The following is a 24,507-nucleotide window of genomic DNA, read 5'->3' on the forward strand; positions in this document are numbered from 1 at the left end:
CCAACCATCACCATCTACTTTGTATCAAGGGAATCCGAGGTCCACTGATGTTTAAGGATATCAGTCAGACTATAATAAAATGATGATGAATTTGTGCTGAAAAACTGGGGATTTTAAGGATTCTAAGATTTTGAAAAAACTTGTGGAATTTGTTTATTCATTCGACAGTTGATAACTACCTAGAATGGGCCAAGTGCCAGGCTAAGTGTTACTAAGGTAGGGATATAAAAATGAATAGGGTGTAAACCTTACCCTCGAGAATAACATAATCTAATGAATAACTTTAGCTTATGTAGCATTTGCAGGTTATAAATCACTGCTACCCTGGGGGACTCTTGACACTTACTGATTTACCATTCGCAGTTTTAACCACTCCTAAGAGACTCCAGTGATCGATGACATGCATTAATTTATTCATTTGCTCAGGTACAAATTTCAATCACATGCACCATGAGTCTGTGCGGATGATGCAGCTGCTTGGGTGGCGAAAGAGCCTAGCTGACTCTTGTGGAGCCCTGAAGTAGCCTTGTGCGTGTTTTGTCCAAATTTATAACCAGATCTTAAGCCATCTGGACGTGATAACATTACACACATGAAATCTGTGTATTTTCCCCATCATTACCTTTAACAATGGTTTTTTTAAATTCTCTCTTCTCACGTTGGCATCTCAGGTAGATTCTAGTGCTTTCCAGACACTCTCTGTTGTTAGCAAATTCAATGTAGCCTAAACTAAAATTTGAATCTCGTATCTTTTAATCTCCTGGCTCAGGTTTTAACTCTGCAAAGGAACTTACAGTGGAAGAGAGGGCCTGGCATACTATTTCCCTTTTCTTCCCTCTCTTCTGGTTCTAGCACTTTATTTGTGTTGTGAGGAATGGAAAGAGAAGGAGTGTCTGTCACTTTTTGGCCATATGGTGTTGCTCCTGCAGCTAAGATACAACTAACTAGCCATCAATCATTCCCTCTGGGATAGCATCCAAAGCCTGGTGTCAAGTGGAAATTCTCCGGGGGAAGTCCTCACTGGATAGTTCTGTCATTTGAGAGATCAGATTAGCTTACTTTCCTCCCAAACCCTTTAGTTTTATCTCTCATGATTCACCCCCAGCCCCTTATTGTCAGATGTGGTACCACCAGGGTAATGCAGGCCATTTACATCTTCCCATAACAGGGTACTTCAACACTAGGATTTTCCTGCCCCATTGGCTTTTTCAACTCTCTGTGATCTCTTTGGGTCTCATTTCTCCCTGCTAAAATGGGCACAGAGGGCTGACTAGTAAGTCTGCCACCTGAGAGGGGTCTACTTGGAGAATGAGGTGCTGGGCTGCCCTTTCTACAAGTACCCCCAGTCTTTATGAGAGATTCTCTCTGAGCCCTCTGCAATTTAGCATTAGGAAAAAACAATCACCCTTTCAGTAAGAAAGGGATGGAAAATCCTCTTGACTCTGATCATTGTATCCTGGCAACCCCACTGTCTCCAAGTCACTGCATTCTCCCCATGTTTTGCTTATGTACATGGGCGGGAAGGGGAGAGAAGTAATACAAGGGTTTGGCTCACATTTTTCTTTTGTGGGGAGCTTTTTTTGTCCTTAGATTTGGATCCTACATGGTGATTCTAAGTAGAAAAGGTATTATTAACAGCCTATCATATATTTTGTTATGTGTGTAGTCACATTAATTAATTGAGGACTTAATAAGGTGCTGGGAACATTCTTCTCAAATACTTAGGGGTTCTCTCAAGATATGGTTTATATGTCACCTATATCTGAATCTACGGGGGGGCCTACAGGGAAAATCTGTATTCCTAGGCTGCCCACCCAGAGATTTGGGCTCTCGAAGGTTGTGAATGAGTCAGGAATCATGATTTTCAACAAACACTACAAGTGTCCCTGGTACATACGAAAGTGTGACAAGCTCTTGTCTTGAGTTCACAGCAGACTCTTTTATGTTCTACCAGCAGCACTGTGAGTTGGATAGGGCTGGTATTACTCCAGTACACTGCTGAGGAACTTGAAATTCAGAATGAATCGTGGCTTGCCAAGTGGCAGAGTTAACGCTGCACTCAATGCTAGTGAATATCAGCCTGTCCTACAACTACGCGACTAACCATAATTTTGAACACAGTGGAAATGCTACTCAATTTATTTACCTTTTTTCAGATCACCAAAATTATACATGTTTATTTCAGAAGATCCATAAAAGTACAAACAAATTAACTAAACATTCAGGCATAATGATTTGTTTCTGTATATCATGTTATACCTATTTCTGCAAAGTTAAAATAAAGTCATATCTTAATACTCTTTAGTAACATGTTTCCTAAAATTAACATATTGGGAACATCTCCATCCATTTAACATTTTCTTCAACATTATAGTGACAATGCAGTCTTGCATTTTATGGCAGTAGACTTTTTATTTAGCCAATCCCCTTGTTGGACTATTTGATTTTTTTTCAACTTTTTACTATTACCAAATATTGCTTTAAATGTTAGACACTTTAAAGGGAAGTTGCAAAGTATATTGCAGCTATCTAAAGAAAATGAAGCCAATTTTTAAAAGGTCATATCATATAAAAATATACAGGGTCTGAAATGATATGGAACATTTCCACTCTCACTGAAGAAATTGTTTTTTGTTGTTTTCTTAACAGGAACAAGAGCATTTTGTTTTATTTTAACATTTTCAGCTGCACCAATCCCTCTGTTTTGATAAACCTACAGTGCCCTACTACACAGGTAAGGCCAAAAAAAAAAAATGTCTCGCTGGTGTTGCTAGCCACTTTGACCGTTCTCAGGTGAAAGAATTCAGAGACTTCCTTTGTGTTGTGTCTGTGTGTTATTGAAGATGAACTTGTGAAAAGTGGGAAGACATGAGTATGAGCTCATCTTGGTTCACATATAATCAACAGGAAACAGTGATTAATCAATTTAGCATCACTAAAGAACCTTGTGATTACCTCATCCAACTACCTAATTTTATAAATGAGCAAACTACAGCCCAGGGAAGTGGAGGTATTTTTCTCCAGGTTAGCATTACAAAAAGCAAAGCTGGCTACTGTAAATAAAAAACCTCAGTTTTTCACTGAGTTAACACAATAAAGTTCCTTTTTGGCCATTGAGCAGTATAAGGCGTGGTGGTCAGTGGGGACTCCCCTGCGGCTCCTTTCATCTAGTGGCACTGCCATCTCTTTCCTCTTCAGTGTCTGCAGCCAGAAGGAAACAAAGAGGATGAACAAAGCGCCCCTGCTCTTGAAAGCCTTGGATCAGAAGTGTCACACTTCTGATATTCATATGCCATCGGCACATTAGACGTGTATGTTCACATCTAGATGCAAAGAAAAAAGGAGTCAAGCAAGGTGGTTGTGGAGTTGTGGGCTGAACAGCCTCCTCTGTGCCATGGGACAAATGGAACGAGAGGCAGACATTTCAGTGGCAGTTAGTAGTGTCTTCCAGAGTCTACCTCTCTGTTTTCCCGAACATCCATCTTCCCCAGGAAGACAACGAGAGTCCCATGTAGCACTGTCTTTCGCCCAAGTCCATGGTCTATGGGTGATGTGCCGTTTCTCTGTCAGGTCTTAACACTGAATGCACAATGGGGATCGGGGCTCAGAAAATTAGAGCACACACACCCATTCAGAAACAGAGGAGTGATGAATACACAGCAGTCTGGTGCATGGCACTAGGGAAGAGCCCTTTATTCTATCTGAACTGTGTTCTTCAAGAGGAACTTCCTCATCTAGTCCATCCAACTGTCCTTTGCTCAACCACTTGGAAGGTTATTTCCTGCTTATTAGCCTCAAGGCCACACCATTGCTGAGCACTGGAAATTTGCCCTCTTGGGGGCCACATAGCTATGAAACTCTCTTCCCGTTGTGCAAAGTTTAACACCTCAAACATTATTTTGTCAAAAGTCTTTTCAGGTTAACTCATGAACTCCTTGTCAGTACAACTACCTCAAGAACTTAGAAGCTACTGACTTGCCTCTTTTTTGTTTTCATGTGATAGTAAACCACACCCAAAGATCTTCCTAGAATATGTTTGTAATTCTTTCTCTCTCTCCTCCCTCCCTCCCTTTCTTCCTTCCTTCTTTATATTTCTTCCTTTCTTTCTTTCTCCCTCCCTTCTTCCATTTCTTTTTTTGCTCTTCCCCCCTCCCTTTCCTTTCTCTTTTTTCTTCATCTCCTTCAAAGGGTTTTGATATCTTATTTCCTGCTGAGACTAAAACCAACTTGGGATATTGACATCTTAGTTCTGTGACCACTGCCTCTACCACAGACCCTGTTTTCTACTAGAGCCACTCACTGCCAAGGTCAAATCCTTGATCTTGTCAGCACCAAGAGTTACCACCCTTTGTAATCTCTATTTCAAACACCCCACTGTCTCATCATGACAGTCCTTCTATGACCTTCCAATGATTCTTCTGCCTCACCAGGACCTGCTAACCCTGTAACCCCTTCACAGTACCCCTCAGTTCCCACAGGCTTCCAACTCTCTCTTTACCTTACCTCATGGCCCCTCTTTAAAATCACTCCTTATGTAAATCCTCAATTTTTTGGTCCCCCTCACTTAGTTGTACCTCCCTGGCAAAACCTCGTGCCTGGCTAGATGTAGCTCTCTGCCTACTCCATGCCTGAACCCAGACAGCTGTGTTTTCTTGTAGAAAACACATACAAGTCCTTTAAATTCAAGACCACTGACCTCGAGGGCGTCCTCATTGCAGTCCCACAACCACATTTGAGACCCCTTGTCCATTTGCTAGCCTTCTGCCTTAGAAGACAATTTCACACCTTTTGCTTTCCCTTCAAACCTCCAACCTTGCCAGTATTCGTGGCAAACTCTGCCTCTGCCTCCCTTCTCACTGAGAAAGTATAAACATTCAGAAAGAAGATCACTTTTGAAAGCTCCACACTGACATCCACTTGTGCCTTAGAAATTATCTTTTCTTACACACTCAAGCACACCACTCCAGACATTTCCTGTTTTTTTCTTTTTATTACCAATTTCCTTCTCTACTAAATCATTCCCATCAGTATACAAACATGCTGTTATTTCTTCCATCTTAAAGATTATCTCCTTGGTCCCACATCTTTCTTCAGCTACTGCTCTTTAACTTTGTGCCTTCATTTCCCCCCCAAAAACGTGAAAAAAGAATATGACTAAATCCTTCTCATTTCCATTCAGGCTTTTGCTGCTGCTCCAGTTTTCTCCAGATGAAACCATTGACCTCTGTATTGTTAAACCAGTGGTCAATTCTCAATTCCCATTCACTTGATCAGACAGCATTGTTTAACCAATCCCTTCTCCTTAAAATACTTTGTTCACTTGGTTTCCAGTGCACAGCATTCTTTATGTTTCCTCCCAACTCTCTGGTCACTCCCTATCAGTCTCCTTTGCTGGTTTCTCATCATCTTTCCAACATTGTCTAAGCAGTGGCATTCTCTCCTCCACCAAACTCATCCTCTTTGAAATCTACGTTTACTCTTTTGGTGACATGACTAGTCTGTGGTTTTAACACCAACTATATGTTGCCTTCCCTAATTTATATCTCCAAATAAGTCTGCTCCCTGATCTACAGACCTTTATATGCAACCACCTGAGTAATGTCTGCACTGAAACATTTACTTGACGTCTCGAATTAACATGTCCAAAACTCAATTCCTAATCTTTGACTTTATTCTTGAAATTGTTTCCCTAACCCAATAGTCTCTCCTGTTTCAATGAAGAACAACTCCCAATACCATGAAATGGTTTTTGGTTCCTTTTTCTTTCACACGCATGTTTGAGGTGCCAGCCAATTCTTCTGGGCTTCATTGAAAGCATACCCTGGATGAGGGGTGTCCAACCCTATGACGTCTCTGGGCCACACTGGAAGAAGGAGCTGTCTTGTGCCACACATTAAATACACAAATACTAACAAAAACTGATGAGCAAAAAACAAGGGTTTTAAGTAAATTGGCAATTTTGTGTTGGGCTGCATTCACAGCCATCCTGGGCCCCATGCGGCCTGCAGGCCACAGGTTGGACACCAATTTACTTGGACCAAATTACTTTTCACTACCTCATCTTTTTTTCAAGGAACCATAATTATTTTTCAAGATTAGTTCAGTGACCTCTTGGCTGGTCTCTCTGCCTCTATTCTTGGCCCCCACACTCTAACCCCTTACAGTCTTTTTTCCACCCTGCAGCCGGTATGATCCTGTTAAATATGTCACTATGTATCTCCTTTGCTGACCACCACCCCATAGCTTCCTAGACTGCTCAGATTAAAAGCCAAAGTTCTAATGATGACCTACAAGATTACTCACTGGCTGCTAGACTCTCTGACCACATAGGCTGTTACTCTCCCTCTGGTCACCGCACTTGGATCCTGCTGGCCGTCTATTGTCTTCAAAGGACCCAGGGAAGCTCCTACCTCAGAGCCATGGGTTTTGCTGTTCTCCCTGTCTGCAGTAGTCTTTCTTCAGGTGACCATGGCTCAATCACTAGTCTTCCTCAAGTCTTTCTTCAGATCTCAGCATTTTAGTGAGGCCTTCCTTGGCTACCTATTTAAAATTGGAACACACAGCTATCGTCCTCCAACCTGCTTTCTAGTTTTATTTTTTCATAGCATTTACTACCATCTTATAACCAACAATTTTATTTCTTTGTTGTTACCTGTCTCCCCTTACTAGAAGGTAAACTGCTTGAGGGCAAATGTTTTTATCTGTTTCCTTTTTGTCACTGTTGTATCTCCAGCCACTAGAACAGGCTCAGAATAGATGATGGGCAAATGTTTGTTGAAGAAAGAAAGGAAGGAAGGAATATCTTCTTACTCCAAGTCTTAGAATTTTTCTGCTCTATTATACAAATCTATCATGAAACCCCACATGAAACAACAAAATGATCCTGGTACATTATGCTTTTCTGTCATCTCATAAATTATTTACTAAATCATTCTCTCTTTATAACAAATGTAGTGTTTTAACCTTCAATGTAACTCTCACTTCCACTCACCAAATTCTAATTTGTACTAGAATGTCAAACCCATATGAATTGAAAATGTGATAAAAACACATGAAAAACTACATCAAATGCTCCTTCGTGGTCACTCAAAGAATCAGAATTGAGTCAGAATATGTTTTAGCTGCCAGTAATGCAAACTTACTTTTAGTTTTCCAGGCGATAGTTTATCTACTTGATCCAAGCCATATTTTTATGTATTACGCTTTTTGTTAGTTGTCAGATGGTCCAGACACGTGTCATACACATTTACAGGACAGAGTGTGATCAATTAGGATGCCCAACCTCAATGTGGCCTTCATTTTTGGCTAATCATATGTTGATTGCTACTAATCAGCATCCTATTTGAAGTGAACATATTGGGCTGATAGGAGAGAATAAAGAGCAATTGCTACGTTGTATTTTAACAGCTCATTTTTTGTCTGGAATGAAATTTGATGTTTTTCTCTTTAACAAACCACTTTTAACTTGTATACCATGTAATTATTGTATGTGTTGTGTACATAGGGATTTTATATGTAGACCATACATTGTATGTATTTTTAAATATAGAATCATCGTGGTCCCAACTGAGTGGTTCCTACCATCTTTAAAGCCTGAGAAACATCAGCATTTTTAGTATTCATTTTGACAAATCTATTTAAATGTATCCAGTAGGGGAACTAGTTTAGTTATCTTTCAAAGTCAGTTAGTAAACTGTCAAAGGTGTTCGTTTTTAGTTACCCACCTTCTGCCTTAGTTTTGAGGTCAACACCAAATGTTTTTGGGTCTAGCAGAAACATGACCCAAAAGTGGGAATGAGATGTGACCTCAGTGGCAGTGTTCCTACCTGACTGCCTATGGAGGTGGAGCTAGAATCTGGCCAGTAAGAATCTTTAGCAAACTGTACAGTCGGGAGATGGAGCAAGTCAGAGTGGAGAGCACTTTCACCAGGAGGCACTAAATGTGGAGGAGTGAATGTACAAGAATTGACTGCAACTCTTATGACCTAATACAATTTTTTTCCAAACAAAAGCAAAACCCATAGAATGCTTCTTTTCTGAATCTGCTTTCTCTCTGTGGAGTTACTAATTGGATTTCAGTCACTCCACAGTGGCTCTGTGGACTAGCAAAGGGATCTGGTTTGGCATTAATAGGTCTCCAAAGTCCGTTAATGCAAAGTAATTGCATCGGTGACCTCTCTGCCCACATGTGACTGGTGTTGCTAAAAGACTCTAATAATGATTGATTGCCACCAATGGCCCTCATTTTGTTAGTTTCTTATGGTAATAAAACCCCAATTATGTTTTGAGAATTATTGAGAATTCACTGGAACTGACAGTTATTAATGGCATACATAAATTGTTAATGTTTTGAACTTTTTAAATCACCACTTTATTCAAATATAGGAAAGGAAGCAAGATTCTAACCCTGAAAATATATACACTCACAGGCAAAATTAGTGAAATCTGAATAAGGTTAATGGATTGTAACATAATCAATTTCCTTGTGGAGATATTGTACTATAGTTACATAAACTGTTACTGTTGGGCAAAACTGGGTGAAAGGTTTGTGGAATCTGTTATTTCTCACAGCTGCATGTAGACCTACAATTATCTGAAAATCAGAAGTTAAAAATATGTATAAGTCTATCATTGTATAACATCTTATTATTTTAACAGAGCATCAATATCAAAGGGCAAGGCGTAGAGACTGATAACCAGTATATGACATTTCATTTTTTATAATAATATTAGAAAGTTGATTTGGTGTCTTAGATGGAAAATGGGGTTTGCTCTTTATCATGGTGGATGATTTAGAAGGCTAATCTTATAGATAATTCCTTGGTTTGTTCAATTCATTTCCTACCATTGCGTTCCTTTCCTTCACAGATCTGTGTCTCTAAGTGCCCAGAAAAATTCTTAACTTATATGGAAATGCAATTTCCATACAAAATAAACGAAAACCCTTGGACATATTATAGCCAGTTCTGCAAGTCCCCTATTACTCAGCCTGCAAAGGTATGTGTGTTTAAGTTTCTAAATCTAGAAAAAAATTAATTTTTGTTTTAATCTGAAGTGTAACATGAACATTTGTAACTGGAAAAAGCTCCCAAGTGTAGGAAATGATTACTGAATGCACCATTCTGTTAAAATGTACACAAATGCACATACACATACAAAACCCACATATACATACAAAAACCACGTACAATTTTCAGTATATTATTTTGTAGACTTGGGAGGTTATGCAAGATGATTAAGTCTGGTAAATTAGCTTCAACTCTTCCATGACATCAACAAATTTTCTACTTGGATGCATGTTTTTGCTGTCAAGAGCTAAGAGCTTACTCAGAAAACAGTGTGGTGATTACCAGAGGGAAACGCAGGTTGGGAGAGGTAAGAGAGAGTGGGTAAGGGGGGATAAATGTGATGGAAGGAGACTTGGCTCGGGCTGGTGAATACACAGTACAATACACAGATGATGTATTATAGAATTATGCACCTACAGCCTACGTAATTTTGTTAACCAATGTCACCCAATAAATTTAGTTAAAAAAAGAGTTAAAAGCTAATGTCATTTTGCCACCATTTCATTAATGCAGTGATGAAGCCCAATAGCTACTTAGTAACAAGCATAATTTTACTTCCAACTCCAGTTCATAATTATTTATTTTAAAAAAAATCCCCAAACCCTACCTAGGTTTAAGATTTATAAGGGAATTCTAAAGCTTCATTGTATAAATTAGTACTAACGGCTTCCAAATTAGATCAGAGCTGTTTTTCCAGAAGAAAATTTGAGGCTTAGAGACTCAGGATGTGACTAAGATAAAAACATGCACTTCCAAAGGTGTGCCTTGGTTTCAGAGGGTCTGGTTTTATTATTGTGGATCTGACTTCATTGCACGTAGGGCATTCAAGAGCATTTGTATGTGGGTGAGATCATCTTACAGTTAGTTTTCTTAGGGGGGTAATTTGAATAATGAGATTATTATGCAACTGAATTTTTAAAGGACAAAAGTTCTATATTGAGGGTGTGAAAGTTGTCACGGCAAAGCCTTTGAAATGCTAACGTACTCTTCCTTCCGTTTTAGTCTCTCTCACAAATAGTAATGGATGATGATTGTCCAACAGTGATTTTCCCAAGCAAACCTTGTAAGTGATTATTATTTTACCTTATAAACAGAGAATCTGTGAAGGAGTTATTTAATTTAATTTCCTCATTTCACCATGGATGAAACTGAGGCCAAGAATTGTCCTATGACTGGCCCAAGATCTCAGAGTTAATTAGGAAGGAAGCCAAAGCTAAAGCCCAATGTCCTGACACTGGCCAGGAATATTTCCACTGGATTTATGTGTATTGGGGGTTTTTGCTGCATTTAAATGTATATTTTTAAATATACATTAAAATACTAAAAATTGATTTTTGAAAGCCCCATCAGATCAATTATTTGGTGCTCTATGAACTCACATAAGTGCACACAAAGACATACTCTTATACACTGACCCCAGAATTCAGACAAAATGTCTGTTCAAAAATTGTTTGGGGGGTAAGGGTAGAACATATACTTGTCTTTATTTCAAATATTTAAAATTTGAAATTTAAAATATTTATATGTCTCCTGAAAGAATCAATATTTTATATCTTTAAAATTTATAAACTTTGTTTAACTATATTTAGAAGAAAATGAAATAATCTCACTTTTCTTCTTATACTTATGATTCTAACTATAGAGAAAAAACTATATAAAGATGTTCACCACAATGTTATCCAATAGGACCCCCTCAAGAAAAGAAAGAAAAAGGAAATACTGTAATGCCCAAGAGCAAGAGAATTCTCAAATAATTTATGATATATTCATTAAATGAAATATTTTAGAATTGTTAACTATAAATATTATACATTATTTATTATACATTATACAAATATTATACATTATTTATTTAACATTATTATAATGTTAAATAAACTGCAAAATTCTATATGTACTAGAATGACAAGCATGTGTAAATTAAAATAAAGAAAAAATATTCAGCCCTGGCTGGTGTGGCTCAATGGATTGAGCACCAGCCTGTGAACCAAAGGGTCGCCAGTTTGATTTCCAGTTAGAGCACATGCCAGGGTTGCGGGCCAGGTCCCCAGTTAGGGGTGTACAAGAGACAACCACACACTGATGTTTCTCTCCCTCTCTTTCTTCCTCCTTTCCACTCTTTCTAAAAGTCAATAAATAAACTCTTAAAACATATTCAAAGGAAAAAAATGGAAAGAAATATGCCAAAATATTAAGTGGTTGTTTTGGAGATGGCAAAACACTGGGTATTTTCTCTTTTTTTCCCCTCCATTTTTCCATGATGAGCGTGTATTTCTTTCAAAATAGAAGAAAGTCAATATTTATTCATGAGGTTTGAGTAGAAAGTCTGGCAAAAACTGAAATAGCTACCACCAAACACAGTGTCTTACAGACCCCCGTCACTCTCCTCTGGGTCATTATAGACTCAAGCAATGACATAGGGTTTGCAGGCATTTGCATTTGACCAGGAAGCCCTAGGCAGCAAGTGTCTGTAGGCAAGAATAGTATTACAAATTTTTTATGCAAAAAGGTAAAAATGACTCATTAGTCACTGGAGATAAAATAGATATAAAAGTATAAGACTGAGTCCCTGCCCTTACAAGTACCGTTTGGTTAAATCTTATAATCTAAAATGTACGTTGGTGATACAGAAACGTAAAAAGCTTAATCCTTCACAGGCCAGTGAAGGAGACGTTAAGGTATACATTGCAATCAATGTGGATTCCCCCTAGTATGGGATCAAATATAATTACTTAATAGAATAGTATGCAGCTAATAAAATTTACTCATTAAAGGGTTTATATAAGGAAATGAATAATAATAAAAGAAAAAATAAAGCAAGGGAACGCACTGCAAGTAATGTATGGTTATAACTCAAGCAGAAAAATTTCTCATTGAAGAAAAACTGAAAGGAAATTCACCAAAATATAGTTCGTTGTGGGTGTTAGAACTACTACAGTTTTGTATCTTCCTTCATATTTTCTCTACTTTCCAAATATATAATGAACACATTTAGTAATTGAGGCTAACAGATTAGATAAGTTATTGCATGGAAATAATATTTAGGACAAACCTGGGGAATGCCGTAGGTGGGAATAGTCATGTTTAAGCAGTGGAAAGGGAAAGAGCGTACAGCAAGGCAAGGGAGGGCAGGAGAGAATCGGGACGTGAATCTGGGAAAGGAAGGAGATTTCTGAAAGACGTGGGTTGTCTACCATGTCAAAAACTCAGGAAAGCTAGCTTATTCAACAGCAAATACTTACTGAGTTCTACCTAGGATGAAGACTAAAAAATATTGTAGGTTTTGGCAATTAGGAGGTCTTTGGGATCACCTGGAAGATAATTTCCATGCAGTGCTGGGGAACAGAAATATGATTGGGTTAAGAGGGGATAGAAACAGCTGGTAGAGCCCACAATGTCCATTATGCCAGGGAATGGGAAGAGGAAAGAAAGAGAGGTTAATGAAAGTGGTACAGAAGATGGAAGTAGGTAGTCAAGAAATCGCTTTCAGCCAAGAAAGTCAGGAAAGGCTTTATAAACGTATCTCTTCCTTTCCTGAGCCAACTGCTTTAATATGTTTAGGTCTAAACTCTATATGAACCCTCGCAAATCTGTGACACGTTCTTGGGTCACCACCTCCTGGGAAAGTTCCCAAGTGAAAGCTGAAACCAGCTGCCATGCACAGAGGACAGAGAGAGACTGACGAAAATTTAGATTTAATAAGCAAGGGATCTTACTTAGCAGGCTTGTCTTGGACAACCTCAACATGAGTTCTTTGCTCCCACGCACCAAAATGTAGGAGTTTACTTACAGACATTCACTGGGGTCAGTCACAATCACAGAAGGTCTTAACAGGGGTTTAGTCACATATCCACCCCAGATCCTCTCATCATCATATTTCTAGCTCAAGGTTGTGTCCTGGGGCAGCTTCAAGCCTGGAAAAGGCAAGCAGAGAGCACGCTTCAAGCACAGAGGCAGAGTGAAGAGATTCCAATTCCCCGGGTGCAGCCAGGGGTTCAAACCAAAGGTCACATCTTTCTGATGCCCTTCCCCAGCATTCTACCCCTGGTGGCTATGACGGTCTCTTCTTTTGCACTGAGCCCTAAGGAGTCAGCAGGCAGTTTCACTAGCATGGAGGTGGCTCCTCTGGTTCTTATCTGGCAATGTATAAAATATGTTATATATTTATAGGTATTATATTTATACATATATTTGGCAGGTAGGTACAAAAATCTACTCACCATGCAGCTGCCCAAAATAAGCCTCATAACCCCCCTTGCTTATTAAACTTGCCATCTTCCAATCTGGAGTGATCTGCCTTTTTCTTCAGTCTCTCCTTGCCCTCCACATCTGGGGACTCGATTTAGATTTATACCCAGGAAGCTCCCAGCCAGGCTTATGAACCAACATGTTTCCTGTAAGAAAAAAATATAAAGATGATCTATTTCTGATTTCTTTTCTCACTTTATTTAAAATTGGGGTTTAAAATATTTTTAGTAATACAGATTTGTAAAAGGTAAAGGATTCTATTTAATCAACATAGAAGGTTGAACAGTGACTTAACTCTTCTCAGAAACTATGCTAGTAGACAAAGTATGGGATATTTTTAATAGCTAAGAGTATCTCCATTTCCATACTTTAAAAAGACATGTAAGTGAGAAAAGTAGGAAGACAAACTATAGAGGCTTTACAACTAAAACTTTTGTCATCTTAGTAGAACCAAAAGCTTGAGCTGTTTTTATTTCCCAAGAAATTATTCACTAATGTCTAATTTTCAAGGATTCACTCAAGAGGTACCTAAGATTTTTTTAAATAACAAAGCTAAACTCATCCAGTCATGCGAGTAAATGAAGCCTTTTTTTAAAAATGTGTTTACCGTGAGAAATACACTATCAGTATTCTTTTACCCCCTGTGCTGTGTTTCTTGCTTTATGAATGTACCATGTATAGAATAATTAAGTTTAGGATGTAACTTTAGATGGTCACCATATTTGCTTTCTATGTCAGTCTTAGAACAGACAATTTTCTGATCATCAAATAATGGGCAATTGTTTATACCGAGTGCCAAAAACAATGTCTAACAAGAACTTAGTTTTAAGTCACCGAAAGCTTAACAAAGGGAAGAAGACATCATGTAGGAAAAAGCAGAAGAGTGATTATCACCATTTTATTTTTACAGTTCTCCAGAGATGTTTCCCTGACTTCTCCACTAAGAATGGCACTTTAACAGTAGGAAATAAGACCGCATTCGAAGATGGGAGGGGAAGGATACGAAACACTGAGGAACTCAGGGCAGCTGCCAAGTATGTGTGTTCACGCTCCCATTTTCATTTTTGATGCCTCCCGTTATTGAACCCAAGACTACAGCTTCCATTAGGTCGTCATACAGGAAGAATTACGTATTATGAAATATACATGTCCCTGTGGATTGGAGAGTTTGGTATATGTTCATAAAGAAAAGCATCAAAAGGAGAAATTAGAACAATTAGAAAGAACATGCTTATCAAAATGGTTAAATCTTTCGCTATCATTGGATACAGAATGAGACATCAGGAAATGTGTACCAAAAGGTCATCATGTAATTTACTTTTTGAATAAACATAACTTTAAGAAAAAACTATGCTTATTTAATCAGCACTTAAAAAGTGTGACTGAAATAATGAACTTGCCCGATGTTTTAAGGGAAAGAGCCTTAAGGAAGGTGAGATGACCGTGACAATGCCGTTTCAGTGCTGGACCGAGTTTCCACATACTAACTGCAATGAAGTGAATTCACTGTTCCCCCTGGCTGTATGCATCCAGGCATTCCATGTTACTGGAAAATGTGATTCCCAGGGTGCACACACACACGTGCACAAGCAAAACACACAGAGTATCATTGCATTGCTCAGTTGTTGAATTAAAAATGAGATATAAAGATATCCTGAAGTGTAACTTCTCTTTCTTGAAAGACTTTAGCAGTCCAAATAGAATAGTGAAGTTTCTGCATATTTAAAATATCATACCTACATGGGCAAACCTCACAAATATAAAACTGTGTGAAATAATACACATATGATTCCATCAATAAAATGTGAAAGTAAGCACCACTAAGTTAAATTATCCTGTGATGTATATATAAAAGTTAAAACTAATTTTAAAAAACTAGGAAATTATTATCACAAAAGTTGGGATGTGGTTCCTTTTGGGGAAAGAAAGGTATTGTAATTGGAGCACATTGGAAAAGGGATGACGTAATCATAGTTATGTAAGTGTGTCCACTTTGATATTCATCAAACCGGACACTAAGGATGCGTGCACTCCTCTGTGCCCCATGAGCCTCTCTTCTACAGAGCTGTCCAAGGTTTAGGAGGGTGAATTAATGATGGTGTTCATTTATTCATTCTTGACTCTCTGGATTTTGCAAGTTAAAAACTGATCTTTCCATTTAGATTCATTTCATATAGTGAGCCTTCTGCAATATTGAAGGCATGCCACCTGTGTGAGAAAAGAATCTGTTCACCATTTTGAAAACCATGATCTCTAATGTGTGTAGATAAAGCCATCTTTGTAGGTTTACCAAAGTGACATTTCATGAACTGTTGTGTCTAGGGAAAGAGTCATGCTGAGAGATGGTTTCTCCAAATATGCTTTGGACAGCAGCTTGCAAAATTCTTTTTATCCTAACAGGGACATGTCTGTTTAGTGGTACTTGAAAAATAATTGATATTTCTCTTCTTTGAATTTAGTAATATGAATAAAATGCTCAATGCAAAGGCAATTGGAATGAGAGTGTTTGAAGACTATGCAACAACTTGGTATTGGATTCTCATGTAAGTGAAAACAGATGGTATTCCCCCAGCTTCATTCTGATTTTGTCTTTGTAGAACTCTTTCTTCAAATTTCCTATATAATCATGAACTCAAGTTTGGCTCAGATCTCAGTTCCTGCCATTTTCTTTTTCATGTAGAATAAAAATGGAACAAAGATATTTGGAAATATGTCCAGTGTTAACAGAAAGTTATGACTATAAATTTTAATTGTACAGGAGTATCTTAAAATACCCCTATAGGCATATACTTCAAGTTATGTGAAGGTAGCATTTGTGATATGTTTGCTTCCCATCACATGTTTTAGTAAATGCAATATTTCTCTGGTCTGTTCTCTCATTTGTTCTTCATTGACTTCCAAGAGGTTATTTTTATTTTTTAATATGTCTCTTCCACATAATGTTTATTATTATCATCCACAAAGGTCACTTATGAAAAAATATATAAAGAGAGGAGGAAGTTAAAATTTTTCAGACATAAGATTTGCAGTCCTGAGAATGCGGTCACACTACTAGAGAGGTACATGTGTTTGGTTTATCTAAGAATATCATTACTATTTGGCTGTTGTGTCGCCTTCTTGGGTCTTAAAAGCATCTATGGTTTCCTACTGATGAAAGAATAAAGTGAAAACTTTTTTAGATACTGACAAAGTCATTTACAACCTAGCCCAACTTAAGTTTTCAGGTTCATCTCCACCCAGTTTTTTTTTTTTTAATTAACCCTACGTTCTAAACACATTAAATACCATGCCCATAATTTTGCACATTCTGTTCTCTTTCCTGGCATTATCATTTCTCGTGCCAGAGGCAACTTTATCTCATTATTTAAAATCAGCCTTCATGTCATTTATGAAGTCTTACTTGGCTTCTGCATATATAATTAGTTATTCCCCCCTCTGTGTTCCTCATACCCACAGTGGTATGTGTTTACACACCTGCACCACATGCACATACACACCTATTTTCTACATAGCACTGAACATTTTGTGTTTTATTTCCTTCTGGTAAACTATGAACTTTTTACCATGGTAATTATGTATAAGTCATCTTCATTTTACTAATTTATATTATGGTTCTTGGAATGTAGAAGACGCATTGAAAATGTTAGTTCAAGCAACATTTATAAAAATACTAGGAGAATAACAAAGATATATACAACTTTTAGATGCTTAATCAAGTCAAATTTTGTGTAAAAGAGCACGGAGTAACTTTTTTTTTCTTTGACTGGGACTACAGTTTCTTTTTTTTTCCCCCAATTTTTTAATTTAATTATTTTTCAAGTACAGTTCTCTGTCTATTACTCCCATCCCATCCCACCCCTGTGCTCCCCCCTCCCTCCCATTTCCACCCTTCTCAGTTGTTGTCCATGTATCCTTTATATATGTTCCTCTAAATCCCTCCCCTATTTCCCCTGAAATTCCCTCCCCTCTCCTCTCTGGTCACTGTCAGCCTGTTCTCTATTTCAGTGTCTTTGGTTATATTTTGCTTGCTTGTTTGTTTTGTTGTTTAGCTTCCTGTTAAATGTGAGATCATATGGTATTTGTCCAAAGACACTGGTATTTGGTATTTGAACAGTGGCTGACACTAGCCTTCACTTTAGCTTGGTGCATGAAGATGAGTCATGTATAAATTCCCTAATGGTCCTACTCTTCCATACAAAGTCTTAACAGAAACGTTGTCTGTAGTTTTTAATGTTATAAATGTTTCTATAGCTAGGTAAAATAAAATAATCTGAGACTTATTTTTAAGAGAAAAAGAGTGTTGTCTTGCTGTTTTCATTATGTTGTGGTTAGCACACTTGACCCTGTGTTTGTCTCGTGTTTTTTCCACCAGTGGCCTGACAATTGCCATGCTCCTCAGTTGGATGTTCCTACTACTCCTGAGATTCACAGCTGGATTACTCTTCTGGGTCTTTGTTGTGGGTGTGATTGGAATTATAGGTTATGGTAGGTATTACCCCTTTTAAAACTGCCAAATGTCAAAATTGCTTCTTTCTTTTCAGTTGCCATAATCAATGAGCAGAAAACATTTTTCTTGCAGCAAATTTAATTATTCTTTGCTCCCACAAAAAGTAGTTAAATTTAGAACAATTATTTAATTTTGCACACATTGTCTCTATAACTTTTTTCTTCTTTATCATGAAAAAAGTGCTTTCAATATATTCTACTTTTTCTCCAGCAACCTTTGGTATCATGTTTCATAGGTACTGAGACAGAAGTAAAAAGAATCCCTTTTAGGCTAGTGAAAAACATTTCAGACAACTTCTTTTCTTCCTTTAACTTTTTATTTGATAAAACGCCATGTCTGCATAGTTATAGAAGTATGATCTGTTTTTCTTTTTTAAGTAAGTACCTTTAATCCTGGTACTGTCACTCATGTTAATAATTAGCCAATGCTCCATAATGATGCATCACCCTCTAGAGGCAAGTATTCTGAATTACACTTCTTATAGGCAGAATTAACTGTACTTCAAGGCTGAACTCCAATCACCAACTCAATCCCCCCCCAAATGGCACAGGTACAATGTGAACCCTAAAAAAGCAATTAAAGTCTCTCCCAAGAAACCGTATAGTACTTAGAACAGCTTCCTTTCAGAACAAAAAGAAAAGAGAATCCAAAAAATGAGGATAGTCTAAGCAGTCTGTGGGACAACTTTAGACTATCCAACGGTTGCTTCATGGGGGTGTCAGAAGAAGAGAAAGAGCAAGAAATTGGAAGTCTATTTGAAAAAATAATGAAAGAAAACTTCCTTAATTTGGTGAAGGAAATAGGCACACAAGTCAAGAAAGCAGAGTTCCAAACCAGATGGATGCAAAGAGCCATCCATCCAAGACACATCATAATTAAAATGCCAAGGTTAAAGACAAAGAGAGAATCTTAAAAGCAGCAAAAGAAAAGAAGTTAGCTACCTACAGGGGAGTTCCTATAAAGCTGTCAGTTGATTTCTCAACAGAAACTTTGCAGGCCAGAAGGGATTGGCAAGAAATATTCAAAGTCATGAAAAGCAGGGACCTATAGCCAAGATTGTTCTACCCAGAAAAGCTATCATTTAGAATCAAAGGGCAGATAAAGAGCTTCCCAGATAAGAAAAAGCCAGAGTTCATCATCACCAAACCATTATTATATAAAATGTGAAAGGAACTTATTTAAGAAAAAGAAGATCGAAACTATGAACAATAAAATGGCAAAAAATACCTGTCTATCAACAATTGAATAAAAAATCTAAGCAAACAAGAACAGAGACAGAGTCATGGATGTGGAGAGCATTTTGATGGTTGCCAGATGGGAGGGGGTATGGGAGAATGGGTGAGGAGGTGAGGGGATTAAGAAGTATAAATTGGTAGTTACAGAATAGCCACGGGGATGTAAAGTACAGTACAGGAAATGAAATAGCCTAAGAACTTATATGCATGACCATGGACAGGAACAATGGGGTCGGTATGGCCTGAGGGAGTAGGGGGTGGTAGGTGGAGGGTGGAAAAAAGGGGGAAATTCGGGACAACTCTAATAGCATAATCAATAAAGAATAATTTAAAAAACCAAAAATATCAACTTCCTGTTTCTGTCACTCAAAGAAGAGCTTTACACATATCAGTATAAGAATGCAGTTGAACCTTATGACCCAGCAATTTAACTTCTGGGTATTTATCCAAAGAAACTCAAAACACTATTTTGAATAGATACAAACAACCCTGTGTTCATTACGGCATTATTAACAATAACCAAGATATGGAAGCAACCCAAATGCCTATCAATAAAAGATTGGATAAATAATATACAGTGGAATATTACTCAGTCGTAAAAAAGAATGAAATCTTACCACTCGTGACAACATAGATAGACCTAGAGGGTATTATGCTAAGTGAAATAAATTAAGCAGAGGAAAAATATTGTATAATTTCATTTATATGTGGAATCTAAAGAATAAAGTAAATGAACAACAACAACAAAAAACCAGAAACAGACTCACAGATAAAGAAAACTAATGGTGTCCAGAGGAGAGGGGGTTTGAATGCAAATGAATCCCCAACTTCTGTAGTTAGCCTAACTTCTAATCCCAGCTTGTTCCATACTGTGTAACTGGGGAACTCTGGGAAAGTTTCATAAAGATTGTAAAACCTAGTTTCCTTATCTATAGCATTGCTGCAATAATATCTCTATCTCACAAGACTGCGGGTATTAAAAGAAACAACAAGTATGAAGCTCGTAGAACAGTGCCTGGAACACAGTAAGCACTCTGGGTACCGGGTTACTGAGTTTCTAGACAACCATTCTGGTCTCTCAGGTGTTCCTCCTCTGCTCCTGCTGTGCAGCTCCCCACAGAGAGGTGCCTCAGTCTACTGGAAAAAACTGCTGTCCCTTAATCAGACACTCTTAAGAAACCTTTTTGTTTAAAAGCCTTTTTTTGTGTGTTTCTGCTTGGAGCTCAAAATAACCTCTGCTGTTTGCCAACATAAAGCCTGAGCGTGTGATTCAATCACTCCTTTATTATTATCAAGAAAGGAAAGGCAGTAAAGTTTGCTATTGATCTCACTGACTTGTCTTAATGAGCAAGGGGATCTGCAATCGCCTACAGTCCAACTTTGACAACGGCAAAAAGGAGAAAGACAATTAATATCTAAAAAGCGCAGGTAAACCCACGAATTTTAGCTTCCTATTGACTTTCTATGTAGTGCTAACTCAGCAATTCATGGTGTGGCAAGTAAGCTTAAAGCTGTTCATTGGGTGGAGAAATATCCAACTAGAATGGGAAGGGTAAATAAGTAAGACTGTAACTGACACCTGCTGCTGTCTTAGGAAGCTGACTAGTGATATATCATAGGAATCCAACCATTTCCTATTGATAGCAGTCTACTCACTAGGGCAGAGAACTATGTAGATGTGACATACTGACCAGAGAAAAGTCAGACTATTGGTGGGCAAATGCCCATGAACAGCAGTGGAACAATTTGCCTTGGCCAGAACAAGTTAGGAATTACACAGGGGAGGCCATTGGCTGTAAGCATGGATTTGGAGACTGAAGAGACACAATTACAGATTCATTACATGTTAATAATGTGATCCTCTGCAAGTGCATAGTCTCTAATTTTATTTCCTCAACTATATAGTAAGAATCTGTATTACAAAAAATAATGTACATAAAGTACTTAGAAAACTGCCTACCACATGGTAATTGTTCAGTAAGAAATATCTGTGGTTGTTATTTGTGAATATTATTGTGGAAGGAGGAGTTGAAGCCCAGGAGTCATATCTTAAAAAGAGAAAGAGACAGGGAAACGCTGCTGAGACTTTCACACCCACCATTATGAAGGAACTAAATAGTCTGAAGGGCTTGCTTGCTAATAAATAATGGCATTAAAATAATATTGTATTGTATGATATAAGGTGTTGTTTTGGTGAGATTTCAGAAAATGAGAACAATCTCCCTACAGACACAAAAATTAAACCCATGAGCTAGGAAAGTGGGGCACTGAGCAGGAGGCGCATGCGAAATGCTGAGCAGCCCGTGTGAGTGCTACAAGCAAGGGCCTGAGAGCAGAGCCAGCAACGGAGCAGTGGGCCGAGCTGACACTGCTTGAGTGAGGAGGCCAGGATCCTGGAAATCACCTAAAGTGGCCCCAGGCTGGTAGTGCCCATTGGCTGCTGCCAGACATGGATACAACTCCCTTCTAGATGAATGCAACTTCAATTCAGGTCACCAGGTCTCCACAGATGAAGCTGAATAAAGCATGAGTGGCAATCAGTCAAAGATTACTAAATATGCAAGGAAATGATTTTTTGGAGAAAAAAAGTTGTAAACATCACATCGCAGCCTTCAAGAAATTAGATATGGGAATTAGTACATATAAAACATGAAACAACTATATAAAATGTTTAAGAATTAAGGATAGAATTTTTAAAAATCAGAAATTATCAAAGATGTTCAGGCATACATGAAGATGAACCCAATAGAAGTGCTCAAAATAAAAAGAAATGTTAAATTAAAATTGTTACATTGCATTGCAAATTAGAGAATTAATGAACTGAAAGATGCTCTGAGTTACCCACGTTACAGCAGAATGTTACAAGAGGACAGTGGTAAAGAATAACTTGAGTAGGGCCTGACGTACATCAGTCATATTTTGAATCATATTGGATGAGATTTTTCTAGAACTGACAAAAGATATGAATTCAGGATTCAAGAAGCTCTATACCAGCAAGAACAAGGGAAAAGACATCCATATCTAGTCATGTATTCTTTCATTTGTCCATTTACCAGATATTAATTGAGCAGCTACAGTGTACAGGCACTTTTCTAGGCTTTTGAGATACAATAATAATCAGACAAATGTCCATGCTATCCTGATGCTTACAGCTTAAGCAAATTATCTATTAGAAAATTGTATTTTTATGCTAAAAATAAAAAAGAGAGCAGGTAAAAAAGGATTGAGTGGGTCATGATAGGGCAATATTAGAGTAGGCCTTTTTGAGAACAGATCTGAGAAGACACTTTACAAAGGCAATGGAATCGTCATTGGAGATAAGGGGAAAGTTCAAGACAGTGAGCACAGCTAGAGGAAATGCTCAAAGATAGGAATGTGTGGAAAAAATGGCTAGAAGGCTAGTGTGGGAGGGTATACTGAGTAAAGGAGAGAATAGTAGGAGGTGAAGTCATAGAATTTTTGGAGGGATAGCCAAAGACATAGATTGTTGTAAGATCTTGCCTTGTACTCTGCATGAAATGGGGAGACATTGTAGAGTTTTGAGCAGAGAAGGGGATGTGAAGTGATGATTGCTCCAGTCTGTGAGTTGAGAAGAGACTGTAGTGAGGAAAGGGAAGAAGCAACAAGACCAGTGGGGTGACTATTACGGTAATCCATGTGCCAAATTAGGGAAGCTCAGATCACATTTCTAATACAGAAACAGCTGAATTTCTTGATGAATTGAATGCAGCTCATGAGAAAAAGTAGGAAGTCAAGAATGAAGTTTCCACTTCAGCAACTGAAAAAGAATTGCTATCAACTGAGATAGGGAAGATTTTCGAATAGCAAATCTGCTGTAAAAAGATAATTGATCAGAACTTCAATTTTGAGCATGTTGAGTTTGAGATGTTTATGAGGCATTAAAGTGGAGATGTCAAATAAGCATTGGATACTTAGCCTGGAATTAGAGAGAGATGCTAGCCCAGGAAAACACATTTAGGAGTCAGGAGCACTGGAGTCTCTGGGACTAGCTGAGGTCACCAAGAGGTCACCAGTAAATGTAGATAGAGATGTGGGAATGAGCTCTGAGGCCCACCGATCTTAAAGGGTCAGAGGGAGAGAAGACACCAGCAAAGATAATTAAGGAGAACGAGTTTTTGTTTTTTGATTGTTTGTTTTTTATAAACCAAAAGCAGGTGATGTTTTTGAAGCCAAGTGGAAAAAGAAAGGAGTGATCAAGCATGTCAAATATGGCTAATAGGTCAAGAAAGATGAAACCTGAGAGTTGGCCTTGGTTTAGAAATGCAGAAAGATGCCTGGTGATCTGCTGAGGGCAGTTCTGATCAATTGAAGAGGGTGGGAAACCTTTTTAGGGGAGATTTCGAGGAAGGGTTGGAGGGGAGAAATTGTAGGCAAAAAATAAAAATGGTTACTTTGGAGAGTTTGGTTTTAATGGTGAGCAAGAAATTGGGCTATTGATGAGGGGAAAACGATCAAAAGTCGAATTTCTTTTGTTTTATTTTTTAAGACGGGAGAAAGACAACATGTTTATATACTGCAGAGCAAGAAACTAACGACGAAGGGAAGAAACTGTTATCAAGCTTCAGAATACCAATAACCAAAAGTTTTTAAAAAGAGCAGCAGAGAAAAGACAGATCACAAACAAATAAACAACTAGGCTGAAGCAGATTTTTTCAACAGCAGTAAAAGAAGTGAAATAATACTTCAAAGAGCTAAGAAAAAAAACTGTCAACCTATAGCTATATACTCAGCAAAGCTATCTTTCAATAGAGTAATATAAGAATATTTTAAGATAAGTAAAAACTAGAGTTTACTAATAGACACATACTAAAAAAAATCCTAAAAGATGTATTTCAAAAAGAAAGAAAATGATTACACAAAAAGATATAAAAGAAAGAATTATGCCCTGGCTGGTGTGACTCAGTGGATGGAGGGTTGAACCAAAGAGTAACCAGTTGACTCCCAGTCAGGGCACATGGCTGGGTTGCGGTACAGGTCCCCAGTAGGGGGATCATAAGAGGCAACTACGCATTGTTTCTCTCCCTCTCTCCCTCCCTTCCCCTTTGTCTAAAAAAATAAATAAAATATTTTTTAAAGAATTATGAGCAAAGACAATGAATTGGCAAATGTGTAGGCAAATTTAAATAATATTTGTGTAAAATAGTAATAATATTCACTTTTCTGAGGTCTAAATACACATAACCAAAATACCGGATAATAATCAGAGTGAAGTGATGATGGAGTGATCTAAGGTCTTATATTTTCTTGTTAAGATACTGACTTTAAACTTGGTTATTAAGAGCACATAGCAAATTTTCAAGGGTAATCTATTCTAAAAATAGAGTAGATATTTCCAAACCAATAGAGGAGCAAAGTAGAATGTAAGTAAACAAATAAGCAAACAGACAAATGAAAACTTACCCATTTTTTTAAAAAAATTGGAAGAAAA

At 37.7% G+C, this 24,507-nt stretch overlaps 1 protein-coding gene across 1 annotated transcript in view; it reads left to right on the forward strand.

Moving 5' to 3' along the window:
* SLC44A5 (solute carrier family 44 member 5) overlaps positions 1-24,507 on the forward strand; it is a 125,093-nt gene that overhangs the window by 68,242 nt on the left and 32,344 nt on the right. Inside the window, exons 5-10 of the mRNA XM_037043854.1 lie at positions 2,650-2,734; positions 8,869-8,997; positions 10,071-10,131; positions 14,227-14,350; positions 15,776-15,859; positions 17,689-17,801. Coding sequence (XP_036899749.1) covers positions 2,650-2,734; positions 8,869-8,997; positions 10,071-10,131; positions 14,227-14,350; positions 15,776-15,859; positions 17,689-17,801 — 596 coding nt within the window. The remainder of the gene's footprint in view (positions 1-2,649; positions 2,735-8,868; positions 8,998-10,070; positions 10,132-14,226; positions 14,351-15,775; positions 15,860-17,688; positions 17,802-24,507) is intronic.

This window comes from Sturnira hondurensis, unplaced genomic scaffold, assembly GCF_014824575.4.
Source record: "Sturnira hondurensis isolate 20B ecotype Veracruz unplaced genomic scaffold, ASM1482457v3 Scaffold0000648, whole genome shotgun sequence".
In the NCBI taxonomy this organism is placed as follows: domain Eukaryota; kingdom Metazoa; phylum Chordata; class Mammalia; order Chiroptera; family Phyllostomidae; genus Sturnira; species Sturnira hondurensis.